The sequence below is a fragment of the Phalacrocorax carbo genome, chromosome 6 (genome assembly GCF_963921805.1).
Source record: "Phalacrocorax carbo chromosome 6, bPhaCar2.1, whole genome shotgun sequence".
In the NCBI taxonomy this organism is placed as follows: Eukaryota; Metazoa; Chordata; class Aves; order Suliformes; family Phalacrocoracidae; genus Phalacrocorax; species Phalacrocorax carbo.
In genome coordinates, this window is record NC_087518.1 from 55,688,278 (window position 1) to 55,702,670 (window position 14,393).

Consider the following 14,393-nt stretch of genomic DNA (forward strand, 5'->3'; position numbering starts at 1 on the left):
ACTTCCAGGGCATATGTCTAATACAACTATTCAGGATTATGAGTTATGTGCTCATAGTTGTGTCTTTTGACTCTCTAGGTATATCAGAACAAGAAAAATCATCTTACTCGTCCAAAAGAAGATATTTCACCTCCTAGTCTGCCTTTTCTAGCGCTTTCTGTAAATCCAGCTCAAGTTCCTGCAATTCAGGCAGAAAGTGAGTATGTGATTCCAAGAAGTTGCAGGGGAGTGAACATTTAGTCACGACTGAATAGTTAGTGAAAACAGAAATACCTGCTTTATGAAAGAATTTGCACATACGTTCAGTCACAGTATTGTTACAAATTTTAATTTGTGGGTGGAAAAATCCAAGCATTTATAATTCCACGGGCTATTCATAGCACAAACAGCATGTCAGGTTCCCAGCATTAGAAAACCCAACTTGTGGACTTGGGGTTGGAAGGAGAAAAGGAGGGGGATCGGATGAAATACTGCTGGCTCCTGTGAATGTAGCAAAGAAAACTACTAGTAGTGTTGCCGAGGATCCTCCACTGTGGTGGTGGAGGAGGATAGTGAGAAGGCAAGTGATCGACCTATCGTTGCAGACTAGTGAAAGTCTGAGGTACCATCCTGCCTACGACCAGCTGGAGTTTAAGGCAAGATTTTGCTATAGTTGATATTGCAAAGTATTTTGAGCAGGAAATAGTCTTTTGGAGGCTTTCTTGGCTTCACGTGGCAAGAGTTTTCGATGTATGCAGTGTATATATATCTTGAATATATAGTATTGGTGATACATTGTCTACGAATATAAAAGGGTGTTTACTTGTTTGTGTGTGTGTATGAATGCTGGATTTCTTACTTTTTTCTAACGCACCAGCCATTTTGAAAAATGTTAGAGATAGTTTATTAAAATAAAAGAATTTCTGCTGCCTGTTCTGACAGAGATTTTGGCATGATTTATGAATGGTGCATTACAAAAATCTTGACTGAGCCTTCCTGCTTACAGTATCCAGATGCTTGCTAAATATAATTATAATATCTTTAGAAAACAAGATGGTAGAACAATTGCAACAAATGAAGAAAGACAGAAGGCATATGGAAAAAACTAGAGAAGAACTGATGAGTAAAGCGAAAGGGCTACTGGAACAAAATAAGCTGAGGAGATACCACGGTACACTTTTAATTTCTTTTGGAATTTGGAATGATTGAAAAATGACACTGAAACCAATGTGAAAATCTCTGTCTCATTGTCAGTGAGCTTAATTACAGAGAGAGCAGTTTGCTAACCAATAGCTCTGAGAAGGCTCATTTGGATAACAGTACGCTGGAAAGATTCAAGGTTGCAATGTTTCCTTCCAGTTTTTTGTGACAGCCTTATAAAAGCCAGGATTTTTTTAGATTTATAAACCATTCAAGTTGTGTCCCGTGCATGGACAGTGCCCAGAGAGCTACTGCAGGCCGCTTAGCTGTTTGAGGCCCAGGGCAGCCAACATATTCTAAACTGCCTTTTACTGATGCTTACAGAGGTTTTTACTGTGTTGATAGGGCTTCTAGTCAAATTGCCAGCATAATACTTTCTGTTCCTCCTATCTAATGGTATTCAGCTTATGGCATGGAAGTTACAAGCCCATCATGACAAACTTGACAAAACGTGGTTTTTAACAAGGTAGATTCTCATCGAAATCCGGCCCAAATTTTCTTTGTAAAATTATTTTCAAGTTTATACTTAAGCTATCCTCCCTAAGTCACATTCCAGTTATACAGAGATGAGCTTTAATCACTATGATATTTTAAGAGCATTTGCTTTGTACTTAAATACAGCTAAATCACCTGGACTCTCAACTATTACTTGTAGCTTTGTTGAAAGGAGACAAGGCAGTTATTCTCTGAGGGCATGGCTACACTGCACTCGGCAGCATGGTGAAGTTATATTTAAAAAAACTAAATTGGGTACTTGAAGCAGTGAATCTGTAGCATGGAGCTGCAAGGCAAGCTAATTTACCCTGATGAGATAAGCCCTAAATGGCTTCTGCATTGTCTTAAATTATGTTACCCAGTTAGGTAAAATAAAGGTTATTTCACAAGGATTCAAACAGCTTCTGCAGGTTCTTTAAGAAGCATCTCTACCTCTGAATTATTTTTGTCAGACCTGTAGAGTTTCGTAAGTGCACTTGCAAACATGTTTCTTCACAAGGTATGAAAGGAAGAGCATAGTCTGTAGGAATGGCGATCCAGTCTGTATTTAATATCCTCCTAAGACTGCCATGCTGACAGTCACTCTCTGTTACATACCATATAGTCCTCCAACAGCTGGGTTCTTTGTGGTAAGTTCCTGAGAAACAGTTGTCCTGATTTCCTAAAATATGCCTTGAAAGAAGGACTCATTTAAGATACTTTGCAGACTAGTGGACGTATGTGGCTGCAAGACTGCCTCCACACTAGGCACAGGGAGATTCATGTGCCAGTTCTTGATAGCACGCTAACAACATAGGAGGATTCATAGTTCTGTGCAGAGGTAAATAACTGTTTCCCATTATCTTGGGACTTCTGTGTAAAACTAAGCTGTTTAAAATCTCTGGCCCTGCAGAGCTCAAATTTTTTGCATAAATCTACAGTGCTAAATATTTTGCTACAGTAAAGCTGTGGACTTTGGACTGAGGTGGGCATACCAGCCTTCACAGGTCTGGAGCACTCACTGTGCTGCTGAAACCTGCAGAACAGCCAGGCTGAATGAAATTTTGGTTTTGGTGTTATATCTAGGGGGACAGATAGAGCCTTTTGTTGCAGGTGATTGTGTGAAAATTCAGTTGCATTCATAGTGAATGTAATTTTAATGAAGATTTTAATGAATTGCTGTTTTCAAAGAAACCTACTGCTGTATTTTAGTGTGTGCATTGGCCAGCTGAATCTGGTGAGATCAGTTGGTCATGCCTGTCTTCAGTAGGCTTTATGATAAGGTGAACAAGACCAAACAGTGCTACTGTATTCCTGTGTAGTTCGTGAGGAATGGAAAAAGAAGTACTTTGAAACTAAGAAAGCTACGGTTTCACTGGAGGGTGCTTTAAACAAACTGCGACGAGATTTAGAACTTTACCACCAGAAATTACTCTTGCAATTGGAAGCCAGAGATAGCCGAAAACAACCAAACAATATGATGAACTCCAAGGTATTTGCTTGTATTATTTAATCTCTCTTCTTACACAGCCTACTTTTTTTGTATAAAATACAAATTAAAGTAACAAATTCATCACCAACCAATGACTTGTAAACTAGCTTTAAGAGCCAAATATCCCTCAATGGTCTGAGGTACAGAATTACTTCAGCCCATTCTTCAAAAAGTGCTTGAGTCTGATTCTTTCTGCTTTGTGTTTGTACAATACCTTCTCATAACAAGATCCCCTTCTGTTCAGTACGATTAATGAATTGCTCAGTTCTATGTTGTTCTCATCATCCCAAATTTCACGTACAGAGGTAATGAATTCTAGTTGTGTTTGGAATACAAGAAACATCTCTGAGGCTCTTGGACTGGTTGCACCTGAACTACTGTGAAACTGAGTCTTGTGTTACATTGTTGGAGTCAAATCATGGGAAGTTCAGAGAGGAATTTAAAAAAGAAAAGATAAAAGGGGGAAACACCCTTCCCAATAGTTGTATCTGCTCATTTTCTAAATGTGTTGATGGAAACAGGTCTAATGGCCAATTTGAAGTTAGACCAGGAAAAATAAATGTCCCTTACTTCTGTCTGAAAGGTGGGAGAGCATATATACAATCTAAAGGCGTATGTTATAACAAATATGTATTATTTGAAGTATCTTAATATAAATATCTACAATATAAAAATATTAATAAGGCCAATATTACATTATATTACTAGCTATGTTCAGATATGTTATTGGTCCTTTGGGGTGGGGTAATCAGTTTTTTTAGGTCTCTCTGGCTAGGAACAAAGGGGCCTTATGTGAAGGGTATGCACAACTTCACATGCATACAGCAGTTAGTTATTGGCTAGCTAGGATTTAACGAGCTATTAGGCTAAGCACAGGTGTGCTCTCCGCCCCTCATAAGCTACGTGCTGGCCAGGCAGCCATCAGTCAGGCGGGAAGGGTCGGGCTCTCGGGAACAGATCCCAGTGTCACTGGTTTCCCCTCTTCCACCAGTTTTGTCCTCACTGGTGACTCAACCCAATGATACAGTGATTCCTCAGTGTAGCCCCTAACTAGTCTGACGGCCCTGCCTGGTTTTTTTTCCTGCATGACAGTACCATTCATGCTTCTCCAGTGGTCTGAGTCAGGGTTACACAGCTGTGTGGTGTCAGAGCTGGGACTTGGACCCTCGCAGGCAGGCAGCTACACCCCTGGGCGGGGAGAAGCTTACGGCAGGAGCTCAGAGAGGAGAGGCTACAGATACCACTTAATGACCCCTTGTATGGGCAACTTTATCGCATCGTTTGCATCAGCTGGCACTTTAATAGCATTTTTAAAGGCTTAGAACATCAAGAAATTACAACATACGCCCCTCAGCGTTATTGACTTCAAGGGACCATGGCTGACTTACAGGAGCTGAGTAGCAGAACCTACATTATGAAAACATGAATTTTAGTTTTACAGGTTAATTCAAAGATAGGCCGACCCACAGCCACTGCTGAAATGATGTGCTATATAACCAGTTTGTTTGCACTAAACATCACGACTGTAGCAATCTCATCAATAAACGTGCTGTGACATTGTGATGCTAAGCCTGTGAGAGAAAAAAAATATGATTTGAAGCATGTCTTTTCATTATAAATGGGGAGAAGCCATAAAAGATAGCGCATTGTTTCGCAATTATTACTCAGGAGATCTGGGGTGCATCTTAACTTCCAAAGCAATAGGGAATGGAAGAACCTCTGCACCCAGCTGCAGGGAGCTGCACTGTCTTGGAGAGCAGACTGCTTATAAACCAGAGAGCCCAGCACTCATTAAGGACTGGAAAAAAGCAGGGGAGCTGGAAGCATTTTAGACGATTGTTTTTGAGCGGTGAAGTAACACCCAAAGAATGAAGAGATGCACTAATGCTGCATGTAAAGTTTTGTTGTTGTTGTCGTTGTTTCATATAGAATTACACAATCATCCGGATTACTACAGTGCAGCATGAACTTGATCAGCTGAGGAGGAAGCTGGATGATACAAAAATGAAACTCGTAATAGAAATTAAGGTATTCTGCCTTTTAAAGCAGTCAAAATGTTACTATGTATAAAAAAACCTTAGATCTTCCCAAACATTAGATGATGTAAATAACTGCTAAACAGTTCTTGTTTTATGCTGTTAGTTTTATGGAGTTAGTTGTTGTAACTTTATCACCTTAGCCAAATTACTCCAGAACACCAGGTTAGTAGACGATTTTGAATGTATGGCATTCAAGGACTTTGATTTTCAAGGTACTATGTAAGATAAGCTTCACAATCTCTTTCATAAGATTCCCATTTCACTCTAAAGGTAGTTGAAGGAACATACTTCAGGGAGGCACTGAGCAGTAGTAGACCATGGCTAAGGAAAAAAAAATGGTATGGAAAAAAAAAAGAAGAGAATAGCTCTCCAAGCAGATGGCAGACCTTTTCATCTGCTTTATTCCATACTAGTGCTGTCTATGGCTCCCTTTGGGAGGAAGATGATGGTACAGGTTGTCCTTCACATTGTATAGCTTTTCGGCATTGAATGCTTGAAATAGGAGTCCTCTCCGTCACAGAGATTGCCCATGCCCCTCTTTACTGGGTAATCAAGGGTGGATGTATTCGTTATGCTTCCTCCGTTGTATAACAAGGGGTGGAAAGAGCAATGAATCTAACAGTTGTCTCTTAGAAGCACCAGGCAAAGTACAGGAGAAAGCAGTGCTAGAACTAGGCTAATTAGACATGTAAAATATTAGAGATGAAAGATGTATCCTGTATAGAATTCAGTCTTAGTTATATAAACCCATATGCATGTGAACTCCAAAAACTTCCTTAAACTACAGTTCCTTAAATTCCTGTTTTTTCTGCAGATGAGAAAGCAGGCAGCATCTGATTTGCGAGCCCTGAGAGCGGAACTGACACAGAAGAAGATTCATTCAGCTTTAATTCTCCAGTCCAGAAAATCAGAAATTTAAGAGGCTGACATGACTTTAACATCTGTAAAGTCTTCAGAAGCTTTGTAATGTATACAGAAACTCAGAATTTTAAACCATTTCTTTGTATGTTCTTGACGTTATCTTGTAAAAAGAAATCGACTATATAAACGTGGAATTTGTATACTAGGCTGCTCTGAGGTACTGCAGCTCACTTCTCACTAAATCTCACTCTTACTGTAAGATTAGTCAGCTACTTAAACATACAGTTTAACCTAGTAACGTATCTAAAATGGAGCTATTTTAGAAGTGCAAATTAACTGAATTGTGATGTCACACTGGTATGCTGCTCTTCTTTCATTAGCAAAATACCTACTAAGCAAATAAACCTATGATCTATAACCTCCTGTTCTTATTTTCAGGCACAAGCATTTGATTTTTGGAAAATGATTAAAATACATCTTCTGTAGAACTACAGCAACAGTAATCCTTTACTTAGCTATTTATCTAAGTGTATTTTTGTCACTGTAAGTATGCCTACCTATACATTACCAACGTATTATTACCATATTATTACGAAGTATGACCAAAATCTCAGATAATCTCACCTTATTTCATATCTAGGTGGTTTTATTCCCTCTTTTATTAGGAAAGCCACATGGACATTAACCTCGTTCTGTAAGTTAGTGGAAGATGCAAGCTTTGTCTTGGACAAGCTGTAATGATGATCCTGGTCCTACTTGCAGTATTGCATACTCTGTTTTTAAGCTGCATCTCATGCATGTGCTTCGGTAACAATTCTGTGACAGTAATCACAAACCTCTTCCTGACAGTCATTTTCTTCTAGCTCTCCTGTTTGCTTCTTTACAGTTCCAGATGTTATTACGTTAAGCAAAACAGTAACATGCTAGGAATGAGTTAAAAAGCTGACAAGGCTGTATTTGTTACTGGAAGTGCAACACTCATGGGAAATCAGGAATACAATAAGAAAATTATGCAACTCTCAGAAGGACTAACTTCCCAATGTCTTGAGTCAAACCAAGAAAATCCTATCTTTCCTAAACATAGGCTTTAACAAAGATTTTTAGTGCCAAAGTATTACATTAATTATTAAAGCTCCAAATAGTTTTGCTCAATTCAGGACTGAATTCTACATCCTGTATTTCAGAATTGTGTATTTAAGGCACAAGCACAGGCAACTACGTACTGGAAAATCTGAACCCAAATTAAAAAATAAAAAATATCAACTTCTGATTCTTGACGGCTGCAGGAAGGAGAGTTTTTATAATAAAGTCCTCTGGCCTTCAGTTAGGATTTTGTAGCTTGGATGATCTGCTCCAGAAGACCTCTCAATTTCACAAATATCTATCTCTCAGTATTTTAGCATATGAATATAAATAGTAATATAAATTCTGGAGTATCTATATGTCAAATAAATTTACCAATTTCTGCTAAAACCTATAGACCAGAGTTTTAGTGTAGAGCCCTCTGATTTTCCAAGGGAATTTTTTTTTTTAATGTGAGAGCAGTAGGCTTCACCTTCTACTTTCCACCATCTCAAGCAGCCAGAAGTCATGAAGTCTTCTCAGTAGCCATTATGGTAGTGCTGCTATTCTATGGTGTCTTCCCAGTAACTATTTAGCAAGGCAAAACCAAACCAAAACAAAAAAAAACACCCCACAACTGACTACATATATCTAATTAAATAAATTGTTTAATTAATGGAGTCACTTAAGCAGGGCACAGTTGCACTTTAATCTGGTTGTGAAACAATTCTGAGAGGCAGCGAAGCAGTGTGGGCTGTAAGCTGTGGAACAAGTAAAGCATAGACAGACACTGTTTACCAACCTTAGTGAAGGCAGCATTTTATTTAGCAAAAAAAAATTCCTGTAAACACCAGTCCAATCTTTCCATGACTACAGCTATTCTAAAAAGTTACACAGTTTCTGTAGGCAAATTATTTTATGAAACATATGAACTAGACAGAAAATGTAACTTCAGATTATCTCAGAGGCAACACCACATAAAAACAAACAACAGGCTACTGAATGAATCTTAAACTGCATGGAAAAATACATATGCAGTTCATTAAATAAGTTTCTGAGTTCTAGTTTTCAGGAAGTAAAGAAGTTTGAAAACATCACCCAAGTCCTCTCCATGTAAATGTTCCCTCTCCAAGATAGATAAGATGCAAGATTTTTTGGCTTTTGAAACTAAGGAATTTACATGATACATAAACACAGTGAAGCTGGAGTTTATTGAATGTTCCTTTCTAACAAGAAGTCTGATAAAAATCTAATGGCAACTACTTCATGTTACATAATTTCTTCAGTCTATGAAATATTTTAATCTCTAGAAGAGTAGCCAAGTACAAGCACAAGTTCCACCATGTTGCTTGTCAACCACAATCTGTCTCTCAGAAAGCTGAGGCTGCACCATGCCACCCCAGAACGAATCCCTGCTGCACCAGGCAGCTTTGCACAGGACCAGTGTTAGATTGCTCCTCTAAAGCCACTTGGTCTTACTTGTTACCAGATGCTCACTGGGTTCAAGCTGTAACAACTTACGGTAGCTGTGAAAAATGAAAAAGATGAGCAGTCTTAAAAAAAAACAAACCCGCTGCTAAAGCAACATTGGAGCTTTTTGAAGAATGAAAATATGGCTTTGCATACAGAATGACGAGATGGATTTGGCTAGTTCTCAAAGTTTTTCTAATCATGGTTTATTTAGATAAAAGTCAAAATCTATGATAGTATATGCCATAATAAAAAATGTTTTTCATCGTTTTAAATCAAGGGTTCATATAGTTCTTACGGTGTCAAGGCTTGCCACATGGCTTCAGTTTGTTGTTCCACTGCAGCTTCCCTGGAATAGTCAAGACTGTTTCCGTTCCACATGCCAATGCCCCTTAAACCTCGACTCTTCACATATGCTGCTTTTAGAGAGATGCTGCGAGGGTCATCATACCATACTTGGTGGAAATGACCAAGAGAATCCTAGAAAAAAACATTTAAATGCTGGTGTCGGTATCTACCTTTCTATATAAACATGATACATCATTAAATTTCATCAAGTTTTGATAAGTTTTCTGTTGAACGCAGTAAAAAGTACAATTAAGAACTCAGCTATACAAGCTACATTGATTTACATAATGATACTTTTTTGACTGCCAAATTATTTTTCACACAGGACAATTACAAATTTTAAATCAAATACTTGCCTATTTTTTTACTTGTAGAATCTAAAACAGTGATACGTTTTAACTAACGTTAGATGAAAAGACTTAGTTCATTTGCATTTTAATAATTTTTTAAAATACAGCTAAAATCACAGATACACCATCTAACCTAACAGGTAAATTTAGTTAGAGTTTAAGTGCTTTTTTCAGCAATAAACAGTTTTAGAGGAGGTTGTAAAATTTTGTCAAAGTTACGCTGCTTTGACCAGGTCATTGCTTACACCTTTTAATCACCTAAATGTAAAACTTAAAATGATGTCTCAAGAAACACGACGAAATGCATACATTGTGTTGTTCACGTAAGCACAATCATTCATGGACTCCTTCACTATGTCTATGTAGAAACCAAATGCAGAAGAGGACATCCATGCAAGCCGCTGGGTTAGACAAAGTTAAGAGCATCTCAGAATCTGTTTTAATTTAAATCAATCGTCATCAACTCATACAAATAACTATAACAGTGAAGGATGGAGTTATTTGGCTTCTTTGTGCCAAAACGACCTTTTTGACATGATACAGTCTTGAGAGAGGACTGCAAAGTACTAAAGGTCTTTAGTACTGCTGCAGCCTTCAGGCCCTGCACCCCTCTTTCAGACTAGAAATTCAAGATATGGACATCCAGCCATCCTTTACTGCACGAGAAAAAGAAGTAGAAAACACAAATGGAAGAATCTAACCCTGAAAATTTTAATCGAAGAACTATGGTTCATGAATATTTACTCCACAACGTGGTGTCTTACAAGAAGACATTTACCTTGTATTCATAAAACGGAGATTTCTGTACCTCATCCCACAGCACCCCTGAAAGAGAACTGTTCACCTGCTTCATTATGGCTCCGTAGGGGACCTGACGCCCTGCAGCGTCACTGCAAGGAGCCCCACGGAAAGGTACTTTGGGAAGTGAACAAACATGATCCTGAAAAAAAGAGCAGAAGGCACGAGTTTCATGTTACATAGATTTACTGAACTCCAAAATAGCAGTACAGCCAAGAACAACGTCACAAAAGGCCTGGGGTCTCAAACATCCCAAATCTTGAAGTATCTGTGGCAGATGTACCATTTGTAGACAGAGTAAATTAAAACAGTTAAATTTTCTTTACTCTGTAGTCATACAGGACTGGACAGACGTCATTCAACTTATACAGTTGTCTTTTCCGTTTTTAATTCAATCTTATATTTTTCATAAGTATAATGTTGTTTGAGACTCCATGATTTATCTGTAAACTGCTATCCTTTAACAGTCACGGGTTTGCTATGGTTTGTCGCACCTAGTCTTCACGCAGTGAGCCTAGTGACTGTGTTGAGAAGGCAGATACAAGTGTTGTAGTGCTTTTGGACATCATCTCTTCTCATACAGATAACATCTACAGCTCCCTAGTCAAACATGGCACTTGGGTATCATGGGGTTTAGGCTGCCTAGGGAGAGATAAAATGCCTTGTTTGATGACACGTGGCTTACCAGTTATCAGCCAAGCGAAAGTCTCTGTCCTGAGTCCCAGCTTTATGCTCTTATACATCAGACCACAGTACTTCCTCATCCAAAAACAGGATTGCCAAATCTAGCTGGCTCTTTCCACGAAAAATTAACAGTACGATTGCAAATTAATAATCTTCACCTACCTTAGATAGGTTTTGGCAGACATAGTCGTAGCCATACCAAGGGACGCCCATCACAAGCTTCTTAGGATCAATGCCCATAGTAATGTACTCTTCATATCCTAGTTTTGAAGGAAATGTAAATTAAGACGCATCATTGCATTTTCCCATGGTTTTTATTCTTAGAACTAATCTAGAGCCAGAGCCAATGAGCCTTGCATGAGCTCCAGACAGAGGCTAAGCTGCAAGCTCTTCTTTACCTCCCACCTGCATACACCTACACTTGCTCCATGCAGATCCCAGTAACTCCTCCAGTTGCTCACACTTAAACCAGCTGCCCACAGCAGCAGTTCACAAGGATGAGAGACAAATGCTCCAGGTTCTTTGCAAGCCCAGGCAGACACCATTGCTTTGGCTGCGATTTGTCATTCTAAAAGTGTTCTTCACATTCATGAGGGCTAGACAATTACTTTACCAGTAATAACACACAACTGCTAAAGGTCTATCCATAGTGTCATAAGGATTTGAGATACTATTTTCATATTAGGACAGCACATATTTCAGCACACGCGAAAGCCTTAATACAACCAAAACACTTGTCGAAGGCAATCTTTTCTATCTATTCATGTGAACAAATGGAAATGTTCTGACTCCTTGGGAGGCGTTTTGTCCTCACCAACTAAAGTCTGCAGGTAAGGAGCATTGGCTTTTGCAACACAGTCTGTCCAGATCTGGCTCTGTTCATCATATGACATCACAAATAAGAAATCACAGGCATCTGCAATCCCAGTGTAGTTGTAGCACCTTTTGTCTACGCATGCTGGAGACCAAGCCACATCAAATGTTACCTGAAGGAAAAATGCACAAGTTAGCACAATGGATGGCACTTAGGTGCTCTGGTTTTCTCTTTAAAAAACACTGTAACTTCTAAAGACAGTATTTCCCAAGCGTTGCACAGTGTTTAACGCAGGGTGATACCAACGCACTGCAGGAGAAGATGCTCAGCTGATGAAACAAACATTAGATAATAAAGAGTGAGTGCCCCTCTTACTGAATTCAAAACACCAAAGAAATTAAAATATAACTTGAAAACCATCTGATCAAAAATATGAACCATGATGCAAACCCTTAAAACTTCAGTGACAGGTTTACCAAAACATTGTCAAGCTTTTGCTGTATTTGCCCTACTTTCAAAGATCCATTAAGCCATACTAATAACTGCCAGCTCACACAAGGCAATAACATCTTATCTACAAATCTCAGTGAAACCCTTCTTCCATTTAAATTCATACAGGTCAAAAAAGAACGATTCTTATGGTAGCATATCATAGCTAACATTCATAATTAACCATTCATGAGAACATCATGCTTTAGGTCCACATAAATTTTTTCACATTCATATGCATTCTAAAAACTCCTTGCATTTCATAAAATTAAAGTTTGTATAAAGTACATTATTATTACCTGTGATCCTGGTATTTCTCTGTGAAAAGCATCTGTAGTTTCTTTAACAAGGTCTGTTAATGCATAATACTCAGGGGAGGTTTCATTAACTTCCTGCTCTATGTCTAGGTTAATTCCATCCATATACTGGTTTTTGGCAAGGTCCACCTGTTGGGATATCCACGCCGCTCTTCTGGCAGGATCAACAATGTCCTTAAGAGGTACATCACCTAGACAAGAGGCCTTCAAGAGTTACCACGTATTTGCACCACAGTAATAATGAGGAAAGGTTTGTCTTTACTAAACAAACAAACATAACCACAAAATGAAAAATCCTCTCACCCACACTGGTAAAACAGAAAGGAGTTAACTTTTTTTCCCCAAGCATAATTTTGAGAACTCACCCCAGAGAGATTACCAAGCTTCTTTGAGACAGCGGTGTTTAAAATTAAGTTCCTTTGGGGTTTTTTTTCCTAAACTTTTAGTCTCCTTACTACGGCTTAATATTCTTTAAGCCACTGTAAACTTCCTTTCTTGAAATCAGTGTGCTCCCAGTATTTCCACAGAGCCCGAGGGGCTGTGTCTTACTGTTTAGATAAACAGACTTTCATGTTTAACCTTTGTTGATTTCCACATTGTGGTCTTGGATTTTGTTTTTTGCCTCAACAGAGCCAAAATGTGATTACATCATGTAAGCTGTAATGGACTGTGTCTTTCTTATCAGCATTTGTACCTGCACAGAGCTCACAAATTTTCACGGTTTAAAACTCAACCACTTCCTAACTCAGAGGGATTGATTTAAGTAAAAAATACTAAAAATTACGTAAAATCCCTTCCCTTACCCTGTCTTTTGGGTGCTGCGCGTAACATCCAGAATACAGACCTAAGTAAGTATCTTCTGCGGGCTCTTCCTTTCATCCCTTCCTCCCTGTTCCTCCACAGCTGTGTTGTTCCCTGTTGGAGCTTTTATTTAGACATCACTGGAATGGTTTCATTATTACTGTGGCAGAAGCTGCTGCTGTTTTTTTTTAATACCCTGCATACCAGCACGTGCAAGATATCAAGGTATTACAGTCCTGTGTGCATTATCCCCTTATTAATTAATCCTCTTATTTTTAATACTCTGCACACAAATGAATGTGAAATGTCAAGGGATTATAGCCCTATGTACTTTATGTTCTTATTCATGTATCACATAAATATCCACATTTTCACAATGTAACCAACCTTTCAGTACTATCCTGGAGCCTTTAGAGTGAGCATGGCACATGAGCTCAGGATCGTACTTCCCAAAGGCTGCCACAGTTGTAATTTTTGACCAGTCGTAGAATTTCCAGGTTTCCTTTCCCACATCGAACACAAAGACCTGGAAAAGGGGTAAAAATCACCCTCATGAGCTCCGAACAGTTCTCAGCAGGGTGATTATTTTCCACATGCCTGTGAAGAAGGTACATGACTTATGTCTCTGGAAAGCAGCTCTCAAGTTTGCTCCTCTGCGCTCTGCCAGCTTGCGCCAACAGCTCCCAGGGCCGCAGCTCTGCGCAAGGCTCGCCCCTGCAGCAGGCACGGCAGTCTGCAGAAACAAGCCCGCCACAGTCCTGACACCTCCCTGCCCATCGCATCCGCCTATTTTTTTTTTTTAATCTGTTTGACTCTGAATGCAGGCAGTTAAAATAAGGCGGCTGTGTGTAACGCTGCTGACTGCGCAGGCCGCCCCCGAGACCGGCCTTTCCTCAGGCCGGCGGCGCCCCCGGGCCGGGCCTGGCTAGGCCGGGGACCCCGAGCCGCCGGGCCGGGCCTGGCTAGGCCGGGGACCCCGAGCCGCCGTGGGGACGCGCACCTCGAAGCCGCCGGTGCCCGTGACGGGGAGGCAGAGCCGCGGGTCCGGGCAGGGGCACGGAGCGGCGGCGGGGCCTCCCAGCAGCTGCAGGAGGCCGAGGAGCAGCAGCCACCCCCGGCCCCCCGGCCGCCCCATGGCCGGTCGCCGCTTCCGCCCCGGCCCGGCGGGCGGGGAGCGCTGGGCGCCGGCCCCGCAGCTCCGCCCCGCAGCCCGCC

At 40.1% G+C, this 14,393-nt stretch overlaps 2 protein-coding genes across 4 annotated transcripts in view; one reads left to right on the plus strand and one right to left on the minus strand.

Moving 5' to 3' along the window:
* The window catches only part of SPATA1 (spermatogenesis associated 1), a 24,015-nt gene extending 15,669 nt beyond the window's left edge, over nucleotides 1-8,346 (plus strand). For all 3 annotated transcript variants that reach the window (XM_064455420.1, XM_064455418.1, XM_064455419.1), the window contains exons 9-13: nucleotides 79-196; nucleotides 1,025-1,150; nucleotides 2,976-3,145; nucleotides 5,075-5,173; nucleotides 5,999-8,346. In XM_064455420.1, coding sequence (XP_064311490.1) covers nucleotides 79-196; nucleotides 1,025-1,150; nucleotides 2,976-3,145; nucleotides 5,075-5,173; nucleotides 5,999-6,103 — 618 coding nt within the window. In that variant the 3' untranslated portion in view covers nucleotides 6,104-8,346. The remainder of the gene's footprint in view (nucleotides 1-78; nucleotides 197-1,024; nucleotides 1,151-2,975; nucleotides 3,146-5,074; nucleotides 5,174-5,998) is intronic.
* CTBS (chitobiase) lies at nucleotides 7,901-14,363 on the minus strand. The gene is made up of 7 exons (XM_064455421.1): nucleotides 14,179-14,363; nucleotides 13,566-13,704; nucleotides 12,360-12,568; nucleotides 11,572-11,743; nucleotides 10,920-11,017; nucleotides 10,054-10,215; nucleotides 7,901-9,057 (listed from the first exon to the last, which is right to left on the minus strand). The coding sequence occupies exons 1-7, from the start codon at nucleotides 14,311-14,313 to the stop codon at nucleotides 8,872-8,874; spliced, it is 1,101 nt and encodes a 366-aa protein (XP_064311491.1). The 5' UTR covers nucleotides 14,314-14,363; the 3' UTR covers nucleotides 7,901-8,871.
* Nucleotides 14,364-14,393: the final 30 nt, after the last annotated feature.

Bases quoted from the DNA above. Each gene is read 5' to 3' on its own strand.
- CTBS (XM_064455421.1), bottom strand. From the start codon at position 14,313: ATGGGGCGGCCGGGGGGCCGGGGGTGGCTGCTGCTCCTCGGCCTCCTG. The intron at 13,705-14,178 runs GTGCGCGTCCCC...CCCCTTTTCCAG, and splicing joins CGGGCACCGGCGGCTTCGAG to GTCTTTGTGTTCGATGTGGG. The intron at 11,744-12,359 runs GTAATAATAATG...TTTTTCCTTCAG, and splicing joins GAGAAATACCAGGATCACAG to GTAACATTTGATGTGGCTTG.